Source organism: Jaculus jaculus, chromosome 7 (assembly GCF_020740685.1).
Source record: "Jaculus jaculus isolate mJacJac1 chromosome 7, mJacJac1.mat.Y.cur, whole genome shotgun sequence".
Classification (NCBI taxonomy): Eukaryota; Metazoa; Chordata; class Mammalia; order Rodentia; family Dipodidae; genus Jaculus; species Jaculus jaculus.
Window position 1 is genome coordinate 115,332,455 of NC_059108.1, and position 24,450 is coordinate 115,356,904.

The window sequence follows — 24,450 nt, forward strand, 5'->3', positions numbered from 1 at the left end:
AGTACGGCTGAGAGCACCAGCCAGGAAAATACCTTTCTTAATCACTGTGCTGTTCCGAAGGAGCATAGTGGAAGATGACAACCAATCCTGAATTTTGTCTCTGAATTATATTTATATCTTCACAAAAAAAGGAACTTTCATTCTACTATATTTTATCTACTTGAAAGTGTTACTTTAATCAGTCTTTATTGTCTTGCAGCCATTCATGATCTACTAATAAAAAGGTGGAGGAGGTGGTCACAGATCATAATATTTCTCACTTGCCTGTTTTTACAGTAAATTTACTACCATACAGTGATGAAAACTTTAATTTGAAAAAAATAAAACCTGGACCTTGCTTCATTCCTGTTTTTTGTTCAGCTAACTAATATTGAAATTTTGCATTTGGTATGAAATTGGCCTATTTATATATCATTTTTGGCCTTAATCAGAAGGAGAAAAAAATATTCAGCGATTGAAGCACCCATTGGCTATCTGAAATTGACTTATAATTAAAATAATAAAATGTCATGCAAGAAATATGCTATCTTCGGAGCCCTCCATCAGAGCCGTTTCATTTGAGCTGTAACTAGATTCCAATAGGAAGAGAGACACTGTACTTCCCTGTACATGGTCAAGTAAGTCCTCCGGTTTCATAGCACCAAGTGATTGAACAGGAACTACTGCCTCAGCAGTTAAATATAAATCCAGTAGGGATATTTTTTAAAAACGGGGGGCCTAGATTGCCACACTCACTTTATTTCACATCCATGCATCTGCAGAGTAGAAATAAAACTCCCCGCTTTACCCAGCCTTCAAGTTCAGTCATATATTTTTGTATTTGAAATGAACTGAATCTGATTTAGAGCGGACATGCCTTTTGGAATGCCCTGAGGCCTTTCATTTCTTGAATGATATGCTAAGGCTTGGAACCTACCCAAACCTCCTTGAAGCGCCCTCTGCAAAGTTTAATCTAATTTAAATTAACTTATTCCTCAGCATAAAATGTTCTCTCTTATTTCTTCTTATTTTTTTTTTCAGTAAGCACATGGGCATATTTTTGTGTTTCTAAACATGTGGATACTGGAACAATTTAGAAAGAAAAAGCACTACATATTTCTTTATTCCAGTCATGTTAAAAGCAGTGGCAGAAAAGCATAATTCTGAGAACTCCTGGCCCCGGCCCTGTGCAACTTATTCCCCAATATGCAAATAATTAAGCTCCTAACAAACGTTTTCCTGATATAAGTGATTCTTAAAAGTGATGGGTCTGAATGTCACTTTTATCTTCTACCCATTTCTATGTAGTGCTTACATCCAAATCCTTACAAATAAAGTGATATTGGAACATGTATTTGACCAAAATTTGCAAGTGTATGGGTAAGTGAAATTATGTAGGCATAAGACAGAATATATGTACATGACAAGATTTTGTGACACATTTCTAATCATCTGCTTTCTCTATCTGTACCTCAGGAAATTTATAAGTGCAATAGAATAAACAAACAAAAAGTATTTAATGCTTGAGTATATGTGGTAATTGACTGTAAATCGATCATTTTTGCTAGCCTTTGAATTAAAACATTTTCAGTTTTACTGGACCATGATACTTTTGAAGAAAATGAAGACACTGGGCAAAAATGTAATGTTACCCCCCCCCCAAAAAAAAAAGCTGGGCATCGTGGCACACACCTTTAATCCCAACACTTGGGAGGCAGAGGTAGGAGGATCACCAGAAGTTTGAGGCCACCCTGAGACTACATAATAAATTCCAGGTCAGGGCTGGAGAGATGGCTTAGCGGTTAAGTGCTTGCCTGTGAAGCCTAAGAACCCCAGTTCAAGGCTCGGTTCCCCAGGTCCCATGTTAGCCAGATGCACAAGGGGGCGCACGCGTCTGGAGTTCGTTTGCAGTGGCTGGAAGCCCTGGCGCGCCCATTCTATCTCTCTCCCTCTATCTGTCTTTCTCCCTGTGTCTGTCGCTCTCAAATAAATAAATAAATAATGGGAAAAAAAATTTAAAAAAAAAAATTCCAGGTCAGCCTGAGCCAGAGGGAGACCCTACCTCAAAAAACAGAACAAAACAAACATGTAATGTTACAAAACTGAATACAAAATGTTTCTCTTAGTAATAACAATGAAATAAGCATGAAGAGATCACAGTGCATGAGGTTCATCTTGAACTTTGTCTACTACATGTATACATGCATATACCAAGAGTCAGTCTCTGTCCCTGCCTCCTCTCTCTTGCTCTCCAATACCTGAACAAGAAAAGTCCTTGAAATCAGAGATGTGTGATACATCAAAATGAGCGATTCATCCCTCGTGATCATTAGAGTGTGTCACCAGAGAAGAAATGTACCCAGGAGAGTCTTGTAAAATTCCAACTCTGGGAATTGTATTCTATCTAAAGACTTTTCATCATTTCAGCAGCCCATTCATTTACTCAAAAAATATTTATCAGGCGCCATTATATCCAGCACTGTGTTAACATCCGCAAGGCATTAAATCTTCAAAGCAGTTTCTTATTCTACATGTATGTCGACACATTTAGGCAGGGCCTTAAATCTCTACTCAGCTGAAAGCCTTAGCTCCCATTGAAGTAAGTTGACATTCTCAGGTACATTGAAGGGGGTTTTACTATTTTTTAATTGACAGAATTCAACCATGTGTGATAGTATCTACATAAGACTTCAAATCATGAAGAATAGAAAAAGCAAAATCCAAACTTATGAATATCATTACAGAATTAGGTTACTTAAACACGTAAATTCTACACTTACTTACAGAGCTCCAAGAAATAAATTTTGGGGTTGGGGAGATGACTCAGAGGATAAAGGCACTTGCTTGCAAAGCTTGTGAGCTGGGTGGGCTCTATTCCCCTATACTAAAGTCCAATGCAAAGTAGCACATACGTGTGCCACGTGTGTGCCCGTCTCCACACTCACATTAATAATCTTTTAAAAAGAAAAATATTTCAGCTTTGACCCTCAAAAGCTAATCAAACCTTAGTCCCTATAAAATAATGTACTTCTTTCATTGGTCTAAACAAAGCAGGAATGGCTATTGTCTGTCCTCCGTGCTCTAGAATCACGAGAATTTTCCCAGGTGGCTTTGTGGCAATCTAAGAAGGCTTCACGGATGTTATTATCATATCTACTATTCATTATATGTCTATTGTGCTAAGCACTTTGCATTCAACACTTCATCCCATTTTAAGCTTCCCTGCTGTGTACCATAATTCTTATTTTCCTAATGAGGAAACCAAGGCTCAGGGAAGTTAGGTAATTTTCCCAAAGTCGCACAAGTTCCCTGTGTGTTCAAGAGATGAGTCTCGAATAACATGCTCTTCTCCTTCCCAGGTTGGTTCCCTGTGTTTCCATGTTTAAAGCGGGAAGGGAGGAGGAGGGAGGGGAGGAGAGCACCGTGAAGGCTGAGGAGAGATGAGGGCTCATAATACTTGTCTGGGAAAGATTTCTGAGCACAAGGGGGAAATTTAAAAAAAAAAAAAAAGGAAAAGAAAATTTTGTAAGAAAACAAACCAGTTGCAGCTGGCCTGGAGGGGCCCTGGCTCAACTTCCTCCCACCTAGCCCGAGCCTGCACTGGGCGCGGTGATTGACAGGCGGCTGGAGCCACCCGGGAGGACGGCGTGGGGGTCGGAGCATCAACTTCTAGGCTTAGCTTCTCCCATTACCCCCCACCCCCAGCCAGGGGCTGGCAGCATCCAGCGCGGGTGCGGACGGCCGTGGAGGCCGACGGAAGCTGCTGACGGACGGGGTTTGGCCGAGCGGGAGGGCGCTGAGTGAGGCCCGCGCGTCCCGGCCTCCCGGGCTCAGCATCCAGGGTCCGGGCTGCACCGGCTGCAGCGGTCTGCGTGGCCAGGTGGGGACGATCGTGTCGGCCCAGGCATTGGCCTGAGGCCCCCCAAACCTTCAAACCTTCGCCCAGGCAAAGGGGTATCACAAAGGTTAGGCCTGGGCCTGGGCCTGCGCCGTGGCCCCGTCGGGGACTTGGAGACCAAGTGGTCCATGGCCCCAGTAGAGGGGGTCGGCGGCCCTGGGTCGCCCATCCCACCTAGAAAGGGATGCACCCAGGGCTGCGGTAGCCAGTGTCCCGCGCTGTGTGGTGGCCCACAGGGAAGCACCCTCTCCAGGCTTTCCCGGCTCCAGCCGAGGCCCCAAACCTTTTCCCACCCCCCCCCCACCAACCCCCCAAAGCCAGCCCGTTCCGGGCTCCGCTTTCCCTCCATCAACTCCAGGCCGAATTCAATCCGAGAAGCCTCCTTTGAGCTTTTGTGTTTGCTGGGGGAGATGTGGGCGCAGGAGGGATCGCGTTACAACTTTCATTTCCTGAAATGTTTGAGGGAACATCCAGGGTTTTTATCCCCACATCAGGCCGGGCCACGGGCTCGGATTTCAGGCCTTGTCACTCAGCTGTCACCAAACAAACGAAGCTCTCAGAGCCCAGAAGAGGGAGAGCTACCTGCTATTCATGACCCCTGGAGCAGGTGATCGCTCATGGGAAAAACAGGTAGAATTAATCATAGGGCTGTTCTCGGTTTCCTCTTGTTTTTTGTAGACCTGCCTACCGTGTGAAACCTATCAGAAAACAAATTAACTCTTTCTTGTCCCTCCCCACACACAAGGAGAACAAGCAAACAAAATGAAAAGAAAAAAAAAACATTTGGGAAAATTCACCTTACATTCATAGCTAATGACAGAAGGGGCGTTTGAGGGAACACCTAATATCCACTCCACCAACTCCACTTGACAATGTCTTAGCTTCCAGTGTTCCCATCTCGAGAGATTTGGAACTCATGGCAGGATGAGGTATCTCCTTGTCATCTTGGTTCTTCTACCTTTTGGAAGAAGTCACAGGCCACAGGCATGAGACCTACACCAGGGAAGATTCCACCATCTCCTTTCTGCCTGGGTGTTTGCTTGTCGTTAAAGGCAAACCTCTATGCCAACAGGAAATTTCTGTGAATGGACTTCCTCCTCCCCCATTCTGTCCTCAGCCCTCGATCACCTTGAGCATCCGTGCTGAGTTCTGTATGAGAAAATCCAAACCAGCTCAAACATCTCCCCATTTATTTTCAGTCTAATTTAATTTTTGCCTTCGTTGAGCTAATGCAGAACAGCCAGCCTTCTTGTGGTCTTAACTTTTCTGGATACTATTAGCTGCTACTTATTAAAAATGGTAATAACAAAAATTTTAAAAATTATACCACTTTCTGTGTTGTTCTGCCTTTTCTTTGCCTGCACCTCTTTCCTCTTTCCTCTGGAAGGGAAAAAGAAAATGCATCTAAGTATTATTTCTAAGGTACATTAATATTGAATAACCAGGATGACTATTTTCCAACAGAACTATGGTAAAGGGCCAGATATCATCATTCTGCTTTTTAATTCTTCCACAGCATTTTCTTGGTGAGAAATCGGCATGTAAAATAATCCTCGCGGCCTTCTTTATGAAGATTTTGTCTGTTTATTTTGAAAATAGCCATTGGTTCCAGATTCCCAGTACTGATTTTCTTAGATTAGCTATTTGTACTTAGAGGTAGACCCCTGGGCAATATTATTCTTCAATTAAAATCAAGAACTTAACTTTAAGAGGAAGCATGTTATGTTTATATAGCATCAGCAATGCATAAAAAAATATCTGGAGATAGACAAAGGTTCAATTGTTCAAATGTTCTTTTTCACTTCATAGATACTAAGCCATGTTGACCTTCTGTTTATCTTGATTTTTTTTTTAAAGCTTGTTACCTACTTTCATCTTTAAGGCATTCTAAATAAATTCTGAGCTAACTCTGTCTTCCTTGTACTATCCTCTTGTCTTAGAGTACATTTAACTTTTGCAAACTATTGCAGACTATGTCATCTCACCCTCAAAATGTGCACTGTAAACTTCTGCTCCCCTCTACCAACCACACCAGCCCTCACCACTACCCCCTCACACACACAAAATCAGCAAAAGCTAAGAGGAATGTTACCACATACAGATGTTTACAGTTTAATATAATATTTGTGTGAGGGCCTGCCAACGATGTCACAGTTATGTGGGTTGGGATTGCTAGATTGTTTTGTTTTGTTCTTAGATTGGAGGGGGGGGTCACTATCCCATTGTCTTTTCCTGGTATTTAAACCACTGAGATAGCTGGCAACTCAAATAAGACCTTTTAGCAAAGCAGCTAAAGCCTGGCCTGGAGGCAAAATGGAAGAGCGAGGGAAGTAGCTGGGTTTGTGAAAATACTTAATATCAACAGCAACAACAAAACACTTAGAAAGTTGATTTTACAGGCTTGTTGCCTGGACTCTGAAGACTTTCTGTGGAGGATTCTAACTTGCTCTGTGTGTTCTATTCTTTAAAAACCTCAAGACACTTAATGTCCTGTGTCAGTAAGTAAAAAAAAAATGCTGTAGTCTAGGACTATTTTTAAGATTCTACATATAAGCGAGGCGTGGTGGCACACACCTTTAATTCCAGCACTTGGAAGGCAGCCATAGGTGAATCACCATGAGTTCGAGGCCACCCTGAGACTACCTAGTGAATTCCAGGTCAGCCTGAGCTACAGTGAAACCCTACCTCAAAAAAAAAAAAAAAAAAAAATCCACATACAGATCAGTTCAAGTCCTGAACCACCACTAATTCCTCACCTCTCCCCACCAAAATTCTTTCAATTATGAGTAAGTCATGACATTTTAAAAGTAATAATCCATCTTAAATCCCAAATTAAAGTAAATTATATAATTTATTAAAGTGAATTTTCCTGTTGATCCATGAGTTTCAATTTTGTTCTACCTGCAGCAGTCCCACAAAACACTTTTCATTTTGGAAGAAGGGACAGAAAGGGAACAAGATGAAGATAGCTGCTACACATTTCCATGCCTTGTTATAGAAAGTAGAGGTCCAGAATCTGCCTACTTACTTTCATATCTTCTAATGGCAACCACTAATGACATGAAGAAGAAAGAGTATTCAGTCTTCATTCAACAATATTTTAACTACAAAGGTACAGTAACCATTTTCTCTTCTCCAAGGTAAGAATGTTGGCTTTTGATTTGTTTTGCTGTTGTTGCTTTTAGTTTTTTCCAGCTTTGGGGGGGAGGGAAAGGGGTTCAAGGTAGGGTCTCTCTCTCTCTAGTCCAGGCTAATCTGGAATTCACTATTGTAGTCTCAGGCTGGCCTAGAACACAAAGCGATACTATTACCTAAGGCTCCCAAGTGCTGTGGTTAAAGGCCTGCGCCACCACACGCGGCTTGTGTTTTTCTTTTTGCTCGCAGTAAAGAATACGATAGCATTATGGTAAAGAACAGTGAATACTTTCTCCAAAAGTTGGGAGGGGGTTCCAGGTAGCCAAGCAGTGTGCAATTGTTCTGTGCTGGGAGGCGAACCCTATCTCTGCCGTCCATTAACAAGTTAAACGGAGAAGTTGGAGCTTAGATTGAAGAACAGATGGGCTTCCCCGCGCCTCAAGCAGTCTCCCTCTCTTTGTTTTTAAATGCTACTGCAGTGTTGTTTCTCGCTGTCTGAAAGGACCACAGCGTCTAAAGCCCTGATCGTCATCCTCAGTAGGAGAACAGGTTTCCAGTTTCATCAACTAGAACCAAGTTGTGTGTGTGTGTGTGTGTACTGAGTTTAAAATGCGAGAGAAAATGAGGCCTTTCCAAGGCCAAGTTTCTTCTGAATAAAAGAAAAGCCAACTTTGTCCATAATTTTGATTGTTTTTGCTCCTAGCTGGCTCCACCATCTCTTAACCTAACCCATTTAGAGGCATCCGGGTGAGGTTTCTGGGTTCACTCAGAAGGTGCCTCTGTGACTCTGAGGGGCTCAGAAGTCTCCACCTGCCTGCAGCCTATGGATCTGGGCCCCAGTTGGTCCCTCGGTGGAATGACCCTTGAGGTGAGGTGGTCACACACACTAGCTCCAATGGCTTTGAGTTGTCTTGGAAAGCTGGGGGTGGGGGGACAGAGTGATGGTGTCAAGAAAGCCATCAGCGACCACTCGCAATCCTTACCCACCTGCGCATGTCAATGCCACCCACCCCCGTAGTGCCGCGCTGACTGGCAAGACCCAAAGACCGCTACGTGGCTGGGCGCGGGTGCCTTCTCCCTGGGTCTCAGGCGGGGCAGGGGGGAGGGGAGGGACCTGACCGCACAAGGAAATGGAGCTCCAGTTCTGTCCTCAAGGAGACTGCCCTTCTTCCCTCTCCGTTTATCGGCGACAAGCTCAGATACGGACTCTTCCCTTCGTGGCACTCCTCCGCCAGTTTAGGTCCCAAAGCCAAAGTCCTTGGAAGCAAAATTAAAAAAGAAAAGAAAAAAAAAAAAAAAGGACAGTGTCACAGTGTCAAGCGGAAAAGGCGGCGGGAAAATCAGCAGCAGAGTCGAGGTCTCCTGGCCACCAGGCCTGAAGTGCCTTATCGGGGAGTTGAAGATCCGCTGCGCTGACAGCTGGGGTGTCCGATGCCACCCCCGCAGTGGCGAGTCTCTGGCCGCTCAGGTGCCTGGCTTGGAACTTCAGAGGGCGACTTAGACTTGAGTTTTGGAGAGTTACTCCCACCCCCAGCACGGTCAGCAGCGGTTCCCCCCCGCTAGGCTCAGGCCACGACCTTCTCCCTAAAGGCCGGTGTGGAATGTTCTGCACTCACTCGGGGTCTCTGAGGGCCACCAGACCCTGCGCCTGGAGCTGCACTACGATCCGGCTGGCTGTTGAGATAGACGTGATTCTCCTTTGACACACAAGGAGCGAAAAGCGATGCCAGGCAGAATGGCCAGAACGAGAGAAAGAAGCTGCCCCAGTTCTCTGCAACCGAAGTAGCCGCGGCCGCGACACCTCCAGGCGAAGGTAGCAGGTGCAGCCCCTGGCCTCCCGCAGCGCCCGCGGGGCGTGGGCACGACCGTGCGCGCGCGTCTCGTGCCAGGTGCTCCACCAGGGATCCACGCTCTGCAGACTCGCAGCTCGCTCTCCAGCGCCGTCCCACTGCCTCGGGGACAAAACCATCCTAGTCCAGAGAATTAGGTTCCACACCTGGTGCTGGGCCTTCACCACCGCTTACCCGGTTCTAGAGTCCCTACCCGCTAAGCCAAAATCTTGAGAACAGTGGGCCAAACCCCTTGGCCTTGGAGAATTTAGGAAGCTTTGTTGTAAGCCAAAAGGTCTTAGGTGAGCCAGGCTGCAGGGACCCAGCAATTTGAGTGAGACTTAAAAAAAAAAAAAGAAGGAAAAAAAAAAGTGGTCTGAGCATGCTTTTTCATCTTTCTTGGCAAAATGCTGTAAGGTTTCCTCCTAAAACCACTTTATTTATAAACCCTTGTTCATGACTTTTGGCTATCACTAGAGATCTGGAGTGCAGAAAGGAAAAGTGGCTTGGGTTGGGTTAAAAATTGAGGCTGAGAAGGTAAATTGAACGTCCCTCAACAGCTGGTTCTAGAAGATTTCCTCGAGGGAAAAAAATGGTTAGTCTCCCCCCACCACACACACACACACTAATGATCTCTCTAAAATGATTTCCAAGAAAACCCGGAGCCATATCCAGCTTTCTCGCCTCCTCCTGCCTATCCCTCTGTTAGCCAGACTGAACCCAGGACGGTGGGGAGAGGCAGATTGTGCAATTTCTTATTAAACACATCTGGAATGTGCGCACTCTACATCCAGTGCCAGGGGCTTTACAAAGAGTTTATGGCTGTGACAGAAAATTGTCCTTTTAGCGAGTTTACAAGCAGTAATCACGGGGAGGGGGGAGGATTTTACAGGACCAGCCCTTTCTGCTGCTCCCCAGATCCACAGACATTTCCAAGATTCGATCAACTAACTCAGCAAGCAGGAAGTGGGCCTGCATGCCCTGGGAGACAGACCTTCCGAGTCTAAAATTATGCCAAGAGTGGGGGGTAGTCTTTGGAGTAGGAAGCCAGGGCATGTAAGAAATTAAAGTAATTGGTCCTTCCTTATTTTCCAGAGAGATTTCCGCGGCCTCTTTTGAAGCCTCTCAGGGTCACTGCAAGCTATCTTTGTGCAGGGTGTTTGTTTTGGGCAGTGAATGGGAAGAATGTGTGGAGATTCCCTGGGAGAGCCCCTCCTGCAGAGGGTGGCATTTCTCTGTGGCCCAAGACGTGGAGAATAAACACCCTAGTGACTTAAATAAACACCGACTTAATGATCCAAAACACTAACAAGCGGGATTGGGACCCTGAGCTCCAGACCCAAATGATGGGCTCTGAGCAGCTGTGCACATCTGTCCATCATGAAGGGGGGAAATGACTTCCTAAGTTAACAGTGACTACAGTGAAAAGTACAGTGACCATTTCTCCCTTGAACTCAAAACAAATGGGCAGTTAAAAGAAAACTCAAGAAATAAGGCCGTGGTTTTCTCCACACACTTCATTCTCCTATAGATCAGTATGAGAACAACCGGAAAAGAAAAAAAGAGATTATATTAAAGTTGACACTTGTAGATGGGGAAAAAAATCAAAATTATGAAACCGTCATGTCAGAAAATAGACTCTCCCTGGGGAACAATATTTTACAAAGCACAAGCCAGCCAATCCTGTTATCCTGAGTAGAATTTTAATAAATAATGCCATTAGTTTCACTAATTTTAAAAGCTAAATACAGAAGATACATCATTTTGCCCCAGGCAAAAGTAACATGGAGCCTACATGATTACTGGGATTTCTCTGGGCATTATCCGGCAGCACTGCACAAGAGCTCCTGTCCACTGGCCTGCTTTCTATTTGTACAGATTAATTCATAATGTTTAAATCCTTGTTCAAGTTCCCTTTTTTTTAAGCAGATAAATTACGTTTACTTTCACAGTCTTATAAATTGTCAACACAAAAGAGCTGAGTTAACATGTGAATCCTGGAGAGAAGAGCTAGCGGTAAACAAAACTGCAATATCTAAATCATAAAAAAATAAATACCTAAAGCTAAATTTCCTTTTTCTGCCATGTTATTAACCTAGTGACTTCTCTTAGTTTCTTTTTCTCCCCAGTGATAGGCTTTAAAGTACCCTGCAATTCGTAAACGCGCCATGAAGTAAGAAAGCAAGACAGCTTGTTTTTAAATGGGACCCCCATGGCAGCCATGCACAACTCACTTCTCAGAAACAGAACCATACTCCTGGTGTTCTACGACGTTTTAATTTAGACTGCTTTAGGTACAATAGAAAAGAAACCTTGAAAACACATGCCGTTTTAGTAACAAATATCAGGTGGCCAGATTGGTTGGCCTCCTTCTGCAAGTAGGAACTAGGGGCAGGTGAACCCCTTAGCAAGGGTAACCTGCGGATAGGAGAGCTCTGAGGGCATCAGAAATCATGGCATTCAGGAACGTGATTTTTTTTTTCACATTGATACACTTTTAGCGTTTGTCATTAAAAAAAAAAAAAACAAGAAAACAAACAACAACCAAAAAAACCCCACTAAATTTGACAAAAATAGTTGTATTACTAATGTCCCTTCTATTTCTAACGGCCTCACATAGGGAGCATTAAGACATTTAGGCACTTGTTTTTCCCACGAATACTGTTCTTTTATTTCAATCTACATAAAATTATTTAACACTAAATATGAAAAATGTAAACTTAATTTTTCCCATCAAAAAGGTGTGATCATATTTTTCCTATTCTTCTTAAGAATGCACCCAGCTTTTCCCAGGTTGGAGGCTTCTACTGCTTTGATAACTCATTGGATAGCTCTCTCGCTCTCTCTTCATTTCCTTTTCCTCTTCCCAAAACTACTTGCCCGTAAATAAATTAAAAGGAAACAATTAAAATCCAGTTGATCTGTAATTCCCACTCACTTAAAAGAAAAAAAAAAGAAGAAGAAGAAGGAGGAGGAGAAGGAGAAGGAGAAGAAGAAGAAGAGGAGGAAGAAAGTCTGAAGCAGGTATCCAGAACGGTGACTGGGTGTTTTTGTTTGGGTTCTTATTTTTTTCCCCCCTGTTCTCCTTTGTGGGAGGAAAATGCAACCTTGGACAGGGTCGAAGAGAGCAGGGAGACTATGCTCGAAATTGAGGTCGCTGTTGGGTTTGATTTTTTTTAAGATAACTGTGAAAGCCCATCATTCCTTTATGCGCAAGAACCCCAGAAACAATATGCAAAAAAAAAAATTGTTCCTGATTTCTATTTACAAGTGCCCCTAGTTGGTGCGGTTGGTTGCTGCTCCAGCCATCTCTTCAAGGCCCCAATCCCCTCCCCACTTAGGAACCCAAGTCCACCAGACTGGAGGTGAGGGGGCCGAGCAGAGAGTCCTGGAGCTGGTGCGGATGAGCCTGCAGGCCGTGGCTGGGCTGTGAGGCCGCTAGGCCAGGGAGAGAATAGTTTGAGCTCCTGGTGTGGCCCATATTGCCCTGCAGCAGAAGGACCGAGTTCTGGTCTGGACTTTGGGGAGGTGAGAATTCCTCTTCTGAGCTGGACATGAGCGGCTTGCCCCCTTCCAGAGGAGAGAGTTGATTCTGCTTGTTGGAGGAGGAGTTATTGTTTTCAGTGTTCTCCCTAAGAAACAGAGGACAACACCATATGGTTAAAAAAAAAAAAGTGTGAGGTGAAGGGAGGAGAGCTGGAAGGAGGAAAGGGCCATTGAGCAATCTGTCGCCGACCCAAATGGAGGCGTTCTGCCCTCCCACCCATGCTCAAGGGTCATGGGGGAGGTGAAGAGGCCGGGGAGACCTGAGGAGCTGTGGAGAGAGCTTGCTGCCCAGTCCGAGGGCCTTTTCCAGGTTTCAGAAAAGCAGACGGGCCCGTGCTTGTTTGAAATAAGCAATAAAACATGTTTTCAATTTTGTTCAAGCATCTACGTTTAAACACCTATCAATTTGAACAAATTTCCAAGTAACTGTTTGAAAGCCTTCCAGCAAATGGCTGTTGGTGCTAAAGATATGATCAAGGGACAAGCTGCCCGATGCACAAATGTTTGGGGTGACCCGCGTCAACTGGCCGCTGCCATGTGAGGAAACAATTAGACCACGGGTTTCTCTGCCCTTGTCCGGAGACTGTGGTTATGGAGACTTCGGGCAGGTCGTGGGAAGTGGTGCCCAGAGCGGCCCAGTGACCTGAGTAAACACAGGGAGCTCAGCCAGTCTCTCCGATTTCATCAGGGACCGGGCCACCGTCCGGGCCTGTGGGACAGGCGGTTTTGTCAAGTAAAGGCTAAACTGGAACCGCCGTGCAAATTCCCGGTTCTGGGTTTGTCTCCTTCCTCTGCCCCTCCAAGCCTGCACTCGGGCCGCCCACCAGCATTCACTGCAAACCACGTTTTCCCAACAGGGAAAGCTTCGCCGCCCCTCGCCCGCACCACCACACGCCGGGGTGTCAGTCCCCGCACCGGGTCCCCATCAACTTCGGGGTGTCACCGCTTCTGCCTTTCGTGTGCTCGCGGTTCTCCCCGCGCCCGCCCGTCCCCTTCTCTTTCCCCGCACAGCCTTTCCCAACGAGCCCATTTCAGAGCAGCTCTGGCACGTTCTGGGGTTTTGCACCCTAGAAGGGACCCGAGGAAGCGTGATCTTCGGACCCCAGGCTCCCAGCGAGCTCACAAAGCGTCGCCCGGCCCTGCGCCCTGGTTTCCCCCGGAGCTCCCCGGCTCCGAGGAGTGAGTGCTCTGTGCCCGCCCGGCGCGGCTCGAATCGCGATTAGAAACTACTGCGAACCCAGGACTCCCGCCGAGGGAGCTCGCGGAGCCCGAGGCGTAGACCGTTTGCTTTTTCTTTCTTTTAATTGCTTCCGAGCTCCGGGAACCAGAGAAACCCGCGATGGGAAACCCGGTCTTCGGCCCCGGGGCTGCAGCCTTCCGGCCAGGCGCGCGGGAGCGCGGCGAGGAGCTATCCTTTCCCGGCTTGGGGAGTCGGCTAGGAAAAGCATCAGCGACTCCCTCCCCCCCGCACACACACACCCCAAGTTCTCTTTCGGGTATATTTCTTGACAAGATTCCTCTCTTTGTCCAGCCAGCACTGAATGAAGCTGGACAACTCTCATCCCAAGACTACCCGGAGACAGTGAGCGAGCGGCCGGGCGCGAGCGGATGTCTCAGCCACCCCCCGCCCCAGCTTCCACCCGGAGCTAAAGCACGGAGGTTCGAGACCCTCCTCTGCCTTTGCGTTTCAAGTCAAAGCTCCCCTTCTCTCCTGTGGATCTAAAAATTCCCTCTGCACTCCCCATCCTTTCTTGCCGCAGGCAGCCGAGGAAGGAATGAAAAAAATAAAAATAAAAAATAAACCTAGGGCCAATCTTTCCCAACACTCACACCCCAAGGGGGAAAAAATAACCCACGCGCGCGGTAGCTCCAGGCAAACGAGGCCCCATGCCCGGAAGGCAGGCAACCTCAGAGTTCATGAACTTTCGCTGCTGTGTCTCGGAGGCCCGGGGCGCCGCCCCGAGGATGTGGACCGGTTCGGGGTGGCGGGGTGGAGAGGGACGGGAGGGTGAGGAAGGAGACTTTCCCGGGGATCGCCCGCCCGAGCTTAGGCACAGCACGCCGCCCGCGTACCTTTCCTTGGCCTCGGCGGCCCGGTCTCTTTGCCTCCGGTTCTTAAACCAGTTGCTGACCTGGGTGGTGGTGAGGCCGGTGGCCTCGGCCAGTTCCCGCTTCTCCCTCGGCGACGGGTAGGGGTTGTGCGCGTACCATTCCCGCAGCACGCCCCGAGACTTCTCCTTGAAGCAGTAGCTGGTCTCCTCGCCGTCCCAGATGGTGCGGGGCAGCGGGAATTTTCGGCGCACGCGATACTTGCCCACGGCGCCCAGGGGTCGGCCGCGGAGCTTCTCGGCTTCCACGTAGTGCGCTTTCAGCCAGAGCTGCTGCAGTTTCGGGTGGTTGTGCGGCGAGAACTGGTGACTCTCCAGGATCTTGTAGAGCTCGCGGAAGTTGCCCCGGTGGAAAGCCACCACCGCCTTGGCCTTGAGCACGCTCTCGTTCTTGTGCAGGTGGTCGCAGGCTGGCAGAGACCACAAGAACCTTCCCAGGCGTTCCAGGTTCCCTCCCTGCTGCAGAACCTCGCACACGCACGCCACTTGCTCCTGCGTAAAACCAAACGACGGCAACATGGACATGGCTGGCTGGCGCCTGCCCGGGCGCGCAGCCCCGGCGCACGCAGGGCGGAAAAAGCCGGGGGGCGCCCCGCCGCTGTCGCCGCCGCTAGAAGGGAGGAAGGAAGGGAGGGAGGGGGGGCGCGGCTGCTCCTCACCCCCTCCCGAGGCAGGGCGGAGGCACAAAAAAAAAAAAAAAGGCAAGTCCGAACTTGGCAGTGGGTGGCCACAGAAGCGAAGAACCAGGCGAAGTAGGGAAGCGCTAGATCCGGAGCGGCCGGAGCACTTCGCAGTCTCCCGGGCCTCGCCGGCTCGGGCCCGCCGCCGGGTGGATGCTGCTCGTTGCCGGGGAACTTGGTTTCTGTTCTCCCTCGCCGAGGCCTTAAAGCGCGCAGCGTCCCAGGCGCGCTGATTGGCTGCGCGCGGCGCCTATCCCAAGCTGGCCAGCCCGCGGGCCGCCCGGCCCCAGCGACACAGCCGCGCCGCCCAGCTGCCCCGCGTGGGGAGGGCGAAGCTGGCGAGCTGGGGGTAGGGAGTGGTGGGAGGAGGGGGAAGAGGTGGGAAGCGGAGTGGGGTGGGGGGGCAGGGAAGCGGAGTACGGGAGGGGTGGCGAGGGAGTCAGGACCTTGCAACGCGTCGCCCTCTTCGGTGTCACCGAAGGAAAGCCGCGCGCGTTTCTGCACAAATCATGGACTGCAAACGTTCTAATTCCCCTCCTGTCCCTGTCCTTTTGCAGTCTTACCCTTTCTCTGTGAGCTCATATTTAATTACCTTAATGTTGGAATGAATAAGTAATGAATTGATGAATAGCTTATGGAACACGATAAATAATCCAAAAGCATACTAGGACTCGGGGCTGCAGGCACTGGGAGAGTGACTTCTTCAGGGAGGGTCCAGCTTCAGCTCCAGGAGACAAGCCCTTCTTGTCTTCTTAGCCCCCAACATCTTCTACGGAGTGTTACTACTCTGATCCGAGCAGCGTTCCCCTCCTCAAAAGGTTCACGCAAAGTGGGGTCAGGAGAAAAGTTGCTCCGGGACAGTGGTAGAGTCGGAAGCTTCGGTTGTGATTTGGCATTTTAACCCTCCAGTGGTTGATGGGCTTTTGGACTCAGTTTCCCCATCTGCATGGTTGCGTTTTCCAATGCGACCTTCGCTACGGAGGATTGCCAAACAAAACAAAACAAACAAAAAAAAAACCACCCTTTACTCCCCTTTAGCAAAAAATGCTTTGGAAACGTCGTGAGAAAGGCTCTGGATGGGGTGTAAATTAAATAAAACTGTGCCGGGCTCCAATAACCGTCGGGGTTGTAATATAATCCTTGTCCTGCTCCAAGAGGGACACTGCCCTCAAAGCTGGAACCACAGCGGCTCCGAACAGATTAAATAAAGTGTGTGCGTGCGTGCGTGTGCGTGTGTGTTGCAGTGCTGGCCTGTTTTTGCTGCCAGAGAATGGGAGGTGTCCTGCAATTTAAGCCCTATCATCTGCTATTTTGTTTATGTGTGAAGAATGCTTGTAAAACTGCACAAACAAAGCTGCAATTATCTTAAGCCTCATTTGCACACCTTGTTCCGAAGCAATTATTAAAAAGATTTAGAAAACAATTAGCCTCCGCTAAACAAAGATAATCTATTGTCAGTAGCTGAGACTGGCAAGAGATAAGAACAATGTGTGGAGATAAGGAAAGCCAAAAGGTGGAAGGAGAGTGACTTTATGACTATACTTATCTCTGATTAGATAAGTTCAAAACCGAATTTTAAGTGCACTTCTAAAATGCTTTTGATTCCAGCGTGCCCTCTTAGAAAATGGTGAAGAAGAAACCCTGGGCACTTTAAACTTACAACATTTTTTTTTTTATTCCGTTGGCCAAAGAGGTGTGCATCACAAGACTTTCTGCGTTTGGAAATCTGAGTGGAAGAAGGGTTTCCCCTTGCATTATTTATAGGATTTTAAAATCATGCACGCAGCCCGGTGCACCCTGCAAAGTACATTTCAAACTCATCAAGGGTCCCACCTCAAGGTTGCCTCTGGGGAGATTCCCAGAAGACAGGAAGCCTCTTCTTGCTGAGCTCCCACACAATGCTTTCTGCCTCCATGGAACTCTGTATATCCCGTGCAATTAAACCCTGGGAGCAGATGCTAAGACTTCATTACATTTAGGCTTATTTCTTAAAATGCATTTAATGGGTGTGTATTATTTCAAAAGAGCTCCTGGCTCGTGGTATGCCCAATGACTTACTTTCTAAACTGGAAGCCTGGCACTGCAGAGCTTGAGGCCATGTGTCTGGTAATTTTCCCTCACTGTCTTATTTTAGTGCTCATGACGGTTCAGATGAAGTCTTAAAGAACTGCAGTGTCCTGCCAGGAGGAATGTCTCTGCTTGGAACAGTCACTATTGACATGGCAGCTGTGTGAGGACCGGATCGGGAGCTTAAGTGGGCTCTGAAAATCAGTACCCTAAAGTCTGGAGCAAGGGTGCACAATTCAAACCCGGGCAGGAGGGTCTATAACGTATGCCCCCCCCCCCGTTCCTTACATAAGACATATGGGTATGTTGAGTGTGGGGTGTGCTCTGTAATGAGCAGTTCTGTGTAGGAAAACAGGGCACAGCTAGAACAAATAAAAGCAGGTATAAATTTACAGAAGAGAACACGGAATGGCAGTTAGATGCCATTACTACCACCTTTTTCGTCTTTCTCCAGGATCCCCCCCCCCACTGCTCCCTTCTTTTCACCTCTCATCAAAAGGAAGCGGGACACCCTAGAAACGACAACAGCCCAGAAGATGACTGTGTGGGTGCTGTGATAGCCGCTGAGGTAAATGAGAGGCTCTTCTCAGAGGTGGGGAATCTGCCAGCCTTTCACTGCTCTGCATTTAACCCAGTAGATCGCCTAACTAGAAAGAAAAAGTGTTATGCGTCTCGTACCAAGGAGCCTACCTGCTATTTCGATCTCTTGGTTAAGGGAACCAATTGTTTTAAATGATAATTATTGGCTCGGATATATACGGTTTCCCAAAATGGAACCTTTCACTGAAAACCACTAAAAGAGGTAAAATGACATGAATTTACAAACCACATAAACCAAATGATCCATTTTAAATCGCGCGCAGAAAGGTTTGAGTTGTTCTGTAACATAAAACCTTTGCTGTCAATGCAAATAGCATGAAAAACAGAGACTCGGCAGGGATTTAAAGGGAACGGGCCGCTCGCTGCAAGCCTGGCCAGCTGCGCCCAGCGTCGCCCTACCGCCCTGTGGGCCTTGCTTGGCTGGCCAGGTAAAGGCCAGGTGCACCTGAACCCGCCGGTCGAAAGCCTCCCTCCCCCCGGAGAAAGCACAGTATCTGCTAGGGCTTCTCCGCTGGGCAGACAAGGCCTTGGTTCAAAATCCTGTAGCTGGGATCTATTTGTGTGTGTTTCTTCTGGCTCGGAGCGAGATGCCTTGGTGTACCCAACCCACTTTCTTGGAATTCCTTTACCACCTAGGACTTTGGGCGCCCTATCCTACCTACAGACTCTCGGAAGGCAAGGGCACTGCTAGGCGTTTCTTCAATAAATGAGTGTCTCCTCTCTGGGGCAGTGTGGAGAATCCCAGATCCGAGCTGAAGTGACCGCCTTCATCTTTTTTTTCCTGTGCCTAGTCAGAAATCCCAGGTGCCCAGGGCCCTTGGGAAAGTCGGCTCGCGGGGCGCCGGGGCTGCCGCCCACCTGTCTTCAGCGGGACGCCGCTGCCCGCGAAGTCCGGATAGGCCCGGGGCTCGACGAGGGCGATTTGTAGACCCGGAGAAGAGAAACTCAAAACCAGTCCATTAGTAAATGAGTTTTGTGTTGTCAAGGTTCTTTCCCATCCACTTGCTGTTCTGAAAAATAGATCACGTTTCGTTATCTTTAGTGGGAATCTGCAACGCGACACCGGATCCGCGCGGGCCCCCGCCTCCCTCCCTCCCCACCTCCCAGCCTCTCGGCCTGGCGGAGGGGAGCTGCCGGCCTCCTCGGCTTATTTCTGAACAATGAGGATTTGTCTGTAGCCCTAATGTATTTATGTATGGAAAGGGGGGTAGTTTTCTCGTGGAAGCGGGAAGCCGGCGCAGTGAGGCTCCTGGTTCCTTGGTGCGAAAGTGCCGGGAGGACCCAAGGCCGACTGACCGCTGCCCCTCCCAAACCCCGGACACACATAGCCAGTGCCAGAGCCGGGAAAGGAATCCTGCCTGCTCCCGAAAATGCCATCTCCACACGGTCTGGAGAAACCCAGAGGGAGAGCTAAAATACAACACCTCCAAACCCTCACCCACACCTCTGCTCCCCACCCATCCGAGCTTCCTTCTTCTAGCTCCCTGGGGACACACAAAACGCACAAGGAGAAAGGGCACGTGGTGGGAGGTGTGATGCTCGCTCTCCAACTCCCTCACTCCGTGCCCGTCTCCGTCTCAGTCTCTGTTTCCCAACTCAAAGAGAAAATGGGTTTGTTCCGGATGTACCTGAACTTGTTTCTTACTCTCTTTCTTTGCTTCTCCGCCTCCTCTTCCCTTTCTCCTCTCTCTTTCTCTCTCCCCTTCCCCTCCTTACTCCCCCCTTCCCTCCACCCACCCACCCTCCTTCCAGCTTTTTCTCTCCTTGCTTATTACTCTTTCTCCAGCTGCCCTCTGAGTAGGCCTGCCCAGAGACACCTCTGGTCAAGTTTGAGCCAGAAGATTCCACTCCACATCAGATGGCAAGCACCTTTCAGGAGCAAGGTGTTTCAATAACCAGTTATTAAGAATTTAAGACACAGTGGACCCCTTCTCTTTCAGTTGTACTTGGGGGAGTGAGTTTCAAAATGAAAACTCGGAGAATGCTTGTCTTCCATTGAATTTCCAATCAATTTTTCCCCTCTCTCAACTAATGTACATCCTGAATACCACATCTGTCTAAGCTAAGAAGAATTTCCTTTTGGGAGGTGAAAGCCTGCAGCTTCCCCTGTTCAGAGGAAAGTGCCAGTGATGGTAATGCAGGGTGACACTAAATAAACAGTTAGGGTGGACTGGAAAGATGGAGTTAATTATCCAGTGAGCTGCATTTCAGCCCAGACCATCAGGGGCTGATTTGTTTTGGCTCACAGTCCAAGGAGGGAGACAAACCACTCTCTTCTCCGCATCTCTTTGGGATCCCCCTGATCATTCCTATCTCAAACAAAACAAAAGAAAGGGGGAACAAAAACCAACATCCAGGTATCATTGCTTCAATTAAGTCTGGGTTTATTACTCCTCTGCAGACTGCAAATCAAATGTACACGTTGTTTTCTCAGAGCTGGGGAGCCCTAGAGAGAAACTTCAATGCACTCCTAAAAGAGAAAAATCACAGTCGTTGGAGTCTAAAATCTTTCTGTAGAGTTTCAGTGAGGAGGAAAGCAGATACCCCGTGCCCCCCATCTCTTCACTTGAATCCTTACCATCAGTTTATAAATCTACATGTTTATAAAAACTAAGATGTTAGCCTACCTTTCACTATGGTTTTTACTCCCTCTTTTTTCTTAAAAAAATTCACTTCGTGAAATTTTAGATGCAATTAGATTTATTGTTTGCGTGATTCACTGACTATCCGGTTTCCTCAGGTAAGCCTGCACTTATGTATAAATCCTAGTAACTTAAAACGTCTCCCTTCCCAGTTTGCTCTCCCCCCCCACCCCACACATTCTGATATTAATAATCCCCGGCTGCCCCTCTTTCCGGGTCATTACGGTACTGCTGGTCTCTAATCAATCCTAATGCGATGGCAATTGGAGTCCCTGATGACTGCAGCTCGGGTTTCTTGTAATGGCTCTACCACATTTTCCTGGACCTCCTTCTTTAACCTGAGATGCCAGGGGGACGAGTCCCTTCTCGACTGCTGATTACTTCAAGATGTGAGGGCTGGTTTGAACAGGAGGAGAAAGACGCGCACAGTGTGGCTGTCCCAGCCCGCAGGGCCAAGCAGACATACGAACACGGGGCAAAAGGCACACGAATGCTTCTCGCTACTTCTTTTCTTTTTCACCCACTCCGTCCCGGTCTGGTTCACCTTGGTGGACCGAAATGAAGACTTTTAGACCATTCCCCCACTCCAGCCCTTGCTGATGCGGCGGGGAGGCCTGGCAGTCGCTGGGCTTTTCCGGTTCTAGAGAATTCTCACCCTGGCAGCAGCAGCCCGGCCAGGCCTGCCTTTTTCTCTCGGAATGACTGCTGCTCCCGGTTCCTCAACTGCTGATCCTCTTTCCTCCCCAATCTTAGTGTAGACGCCCAGAAGAGACTGGATTCTCCCCCATCCCCTTTCTGACCCCTGACCTCTTCCATTCTTCACCCCAGCCCTGGCCTGAAGCTCCCAACCTGTTCCTAACCCAAAACCCACTCAGACCAGAAGCTTGGCCTGGTCACATCAGCACGTGAGCCCTTCTCCCCAGAGCTCCGAGGGTCCATCCCTGGGAGACTTTAACCTCTACATGCAAAGGGCCGACTCGTCTGCTGGACTTTCCCCCCCTCCCGCCGGCTTCTTGCACCCCTCCCCTACCCCAAGATCAGGCCCCTCGGCCTGAGGCGATCAACACATTCTCAGCATTTGAATTCTTCCATTTCTCAGTCTAAAGCCACTTAGCGTAATCTGAGCCCAAGATAATTGCCACGTCTGTGCCACGATACTTAAAAAAAAAAAAAAAAAACCAGGATAATGCTTTGAGCTGCAGAAGAAAGCGCTGTGGACAAATTGGGCGCTGAGCTGCGGAGATGGATCGCTTTGTAAGGAACTGGCCAGTGGTTTGTGACTCAATTAGTTCATTGCCGGGAGCCGCCGGGGTTCTGCACAGAGGTCACCTCCAGGCGAACTCCCCCTGTGGCTCCCCGGGCGCTGAGAAGCTCCTGGGAGAGGGAGCGCTTGAGGCCTGTTCCTTTGTGGATGCATATCCACGACGTGGGTAACGTATTTTTTTTCCGTACCCACAAGAACACATGATTGGGGTTCTAGAGATCCAAAATTGTCATGGGCAAAGCTGGACTGAACACCAGCGATGCCCCCCCCCCCGCAGCATTTGTCCGTACCTCCAAGCCTTCTGAGCAGCGGGGGGGGTGGGGGGACTGAGCGAGGGTGCTAGAAGGGTGAGCGTATTCACACGTGCCTTTCCTCCACCCGCCTAGGCTTGGACCTGGCCACGAGGTTTCCAACACCGCGTCAGTGCTTGGCTAGGTTCTCCGGGAAGCTAGCCGGGTAAGCATGCCAGGAAGCTGGTAGAGATCAGCAGGGACGCGCTTAGGATTTGGACGAAGGCACACAGGAAGATTCCATCCCTTCCCCTAACCTCGCTACTCGAGTTTCCCCCCCCCACCCCCCATCACTCCCACCCTTCCTGTGCGCGCCGGGAGAGTCCGCTCGGCCCGCCCTGCGCGCGCCCCGCGTGCTCGCTCGAGGTCTCTCCAAGCCCGGCCCGCAGCGCCCAGAGCCGCGTGGAGCCGGGTCTCGTGGCCACCCCGCCGCGGGGGATTCGATCGTGGAGGCGCGCGACCGCTCCAGGGCGCCAACGCCACGCGCGGCCAGCTCCTCCCAGTTGTGCAGTCCCGGGGGGTCGCGCGCTGTCGCCAGCGGACCGGGACCCCAGACCCCAGCGCTCTCCAGAGCCGCGACTCTCGGGCAGAGGGTCAGTGGCGCCGCAGGACGTCGGGCTGGAGAGAAGAGGGGAACCCGGGCCTGGAAAGGCGGGGACGCGGAGGAGGCGCTGGGTCAGCAGAGCAGGGAGAGTGCGGGCCGCTGGCCGACGCGCCTCGAGGACACAGAGGGCGCTGTCTTCCTGGCAAAGGAGCCTGGGGCCTGCAGCCGCCCAAAACTCAACGGGGAACAGCCAGCGGGCGGATCGCACGCCCGGAGTGAGGGGGATCGCCTCCCCACCACCCCGAGAACCCCGGCTGCGCAGGGTCTCTGCTCGCGCCGCGCAGCCCCGGACCTGAGTCCCCTGGAAGAGCACCTGGACTTTTCTAGTTCTTCCTCCCCCTCTTCCATCTTCCTCCTGGCACGGCCCACCCTCGCGTGGTCCCTCCAGAAACTTCGTGGGCCAATGACGTGCAGCGACTTGCTGGAGGCTAGCGAAGAAATCCAGACCCCTTTTCCTAGTGAAGTTGACTTGTCTGTGTGGAGGACCTGCGGCGGGGAACGGTGACTCCTGCCCATCCTTCTCGAAGAAGCACTTTTCCAGGAAATGGTCTCACCTAGTTCGGCTGCTCCTGATCCGGGAACGAAGGGATGAAATACCTCTTAATCTACAAGCCCCGTTTGGGCGGGGCACTCTCGCCGAGACCAGAACTGTCTAAGGGACATCTCTCAAGCATCCTCCATCGAAATGAACACTTTTTTTAAAAAGCCCATATTAATTCGCGAGAATTTGCTATTCCTTCATTCCAAAAGTCCATACTTCTCTGTCATCTACGGCGGATGGTGTGTTCTTGTCTTCCCCGCAAGCATCCTGAACCAGACAAAACAGAAGGATGCCAGACTCACTGATCCGTCTTGAAAGGTCTTCCTTGTGTTATTGGATGTCAAGGTCCTCCTGGATTGGGGCATAGATGTAGAACAGATCATCTTCTTACAACTCACTCCTCCACCAGGGCTTGTCAAGTTGCAGACTCCATTTGAATTTTCTGGAGAGTCCCTGTAGCAGAATTCAGGTGGCCTGGCGATCCCCCCCCCCCTCGGGCTGGAGAGTGACTGGGTGGGCTGCCATCCGCCTGACTCTTCACGTTGAAGACCCCTGCTCTGGTGGGGACGTCTGTTTCTAGTCATCCGATTTTCTAATTTCTTTGATCAGACTAAATATTTTCTTGGCAAACGGAAATTGACCGTGCCATGAATATGATAACAACCTGCTTGGAGAAAAAAGCTATTTTGTTTCCAAGCAGCAGGAAAGGGGAGGAGATGGGGGAGGCGGGGAGTCTGGAGACTAGAAATGCCTATAACAGATCCCAGCACACACATCTTTTCCTAGTCTCTGAAGCAGCTTTGTCAGCGCTGTCTTCTCCTCGCCCAGCTTCTTCCCTTTCTCTCTCTCTCTCTTTCTCTCTCTCTCCCTTCAGATAAACACACACCTGGCCTCCTAAGAGTCTTTGATAGTCTTTATTTAAAAAAAAAAAATAGAACTTCAATGGATACCTCTGAAGAATTTCCCTTTAAAACCTAGATGAAAGGCAAGGTTAATACAATGTTCTTTTAATCCCTTTGCCTTCTGAGTCAAAATAAATATTTTCTTCTGCGTGTGACTTTACATCCTGCCTTTTGGCTCTGACCATAAGCAAATCAGCTGGTAATAAAAGTGTGTGGAGGCTGTGTATTATAAGAAATCCTCTTGAAATCCAAGAGGGGGTTGGGAAGGGAAGAGTCTTACTTCACAGGCAAGAGTTGGTGGCTTTCTGAAAAAGCTGCAAGAAAAGGACCTTTCACCTCTCATTAGTGATGCCATCAGTGCTCAG

General features: G+C 49.1%; 1 protein-coding gene and 1 pseudogene across 1 annotated transcript; both read right to left on the bottom strand.

Annotated features, from left to right (window-relative positions):
- Positions 1 to 8,981, bottom strand: part of LOC101612407 — a 52,675-nt pseudogene extending 43,694 nt beyond the window's left edge.
- A 2,400-nt stretch (positions 8,982 to 11,381) lies between these two features.
- Six1 (SIX homeobox 1) lies at positions 11,382 to 15,029 on the bottom strand. Its single transcript, XM_004649239.2, has 2 exons — positions 14,461 to 15,029; positions 11,382 to 12,473 (listed from the first exon to the last, which is right to left on the bottom strand). Exons 1-2 carry the CDS (start codon positions 15,018 to 15,020, stop codon positions 12,179 to 12,181), a joined length of 855 nt encoding a protein of 284 aa, XP_004649296.1. The 5' UTR covers positions 15,021 to 15,029; the 3' UTR covers positions 11,382 to 12,178.
- Between the last annotated feature and the right edge of the window lie 9,421 nt (positions 15,030 to 24,450).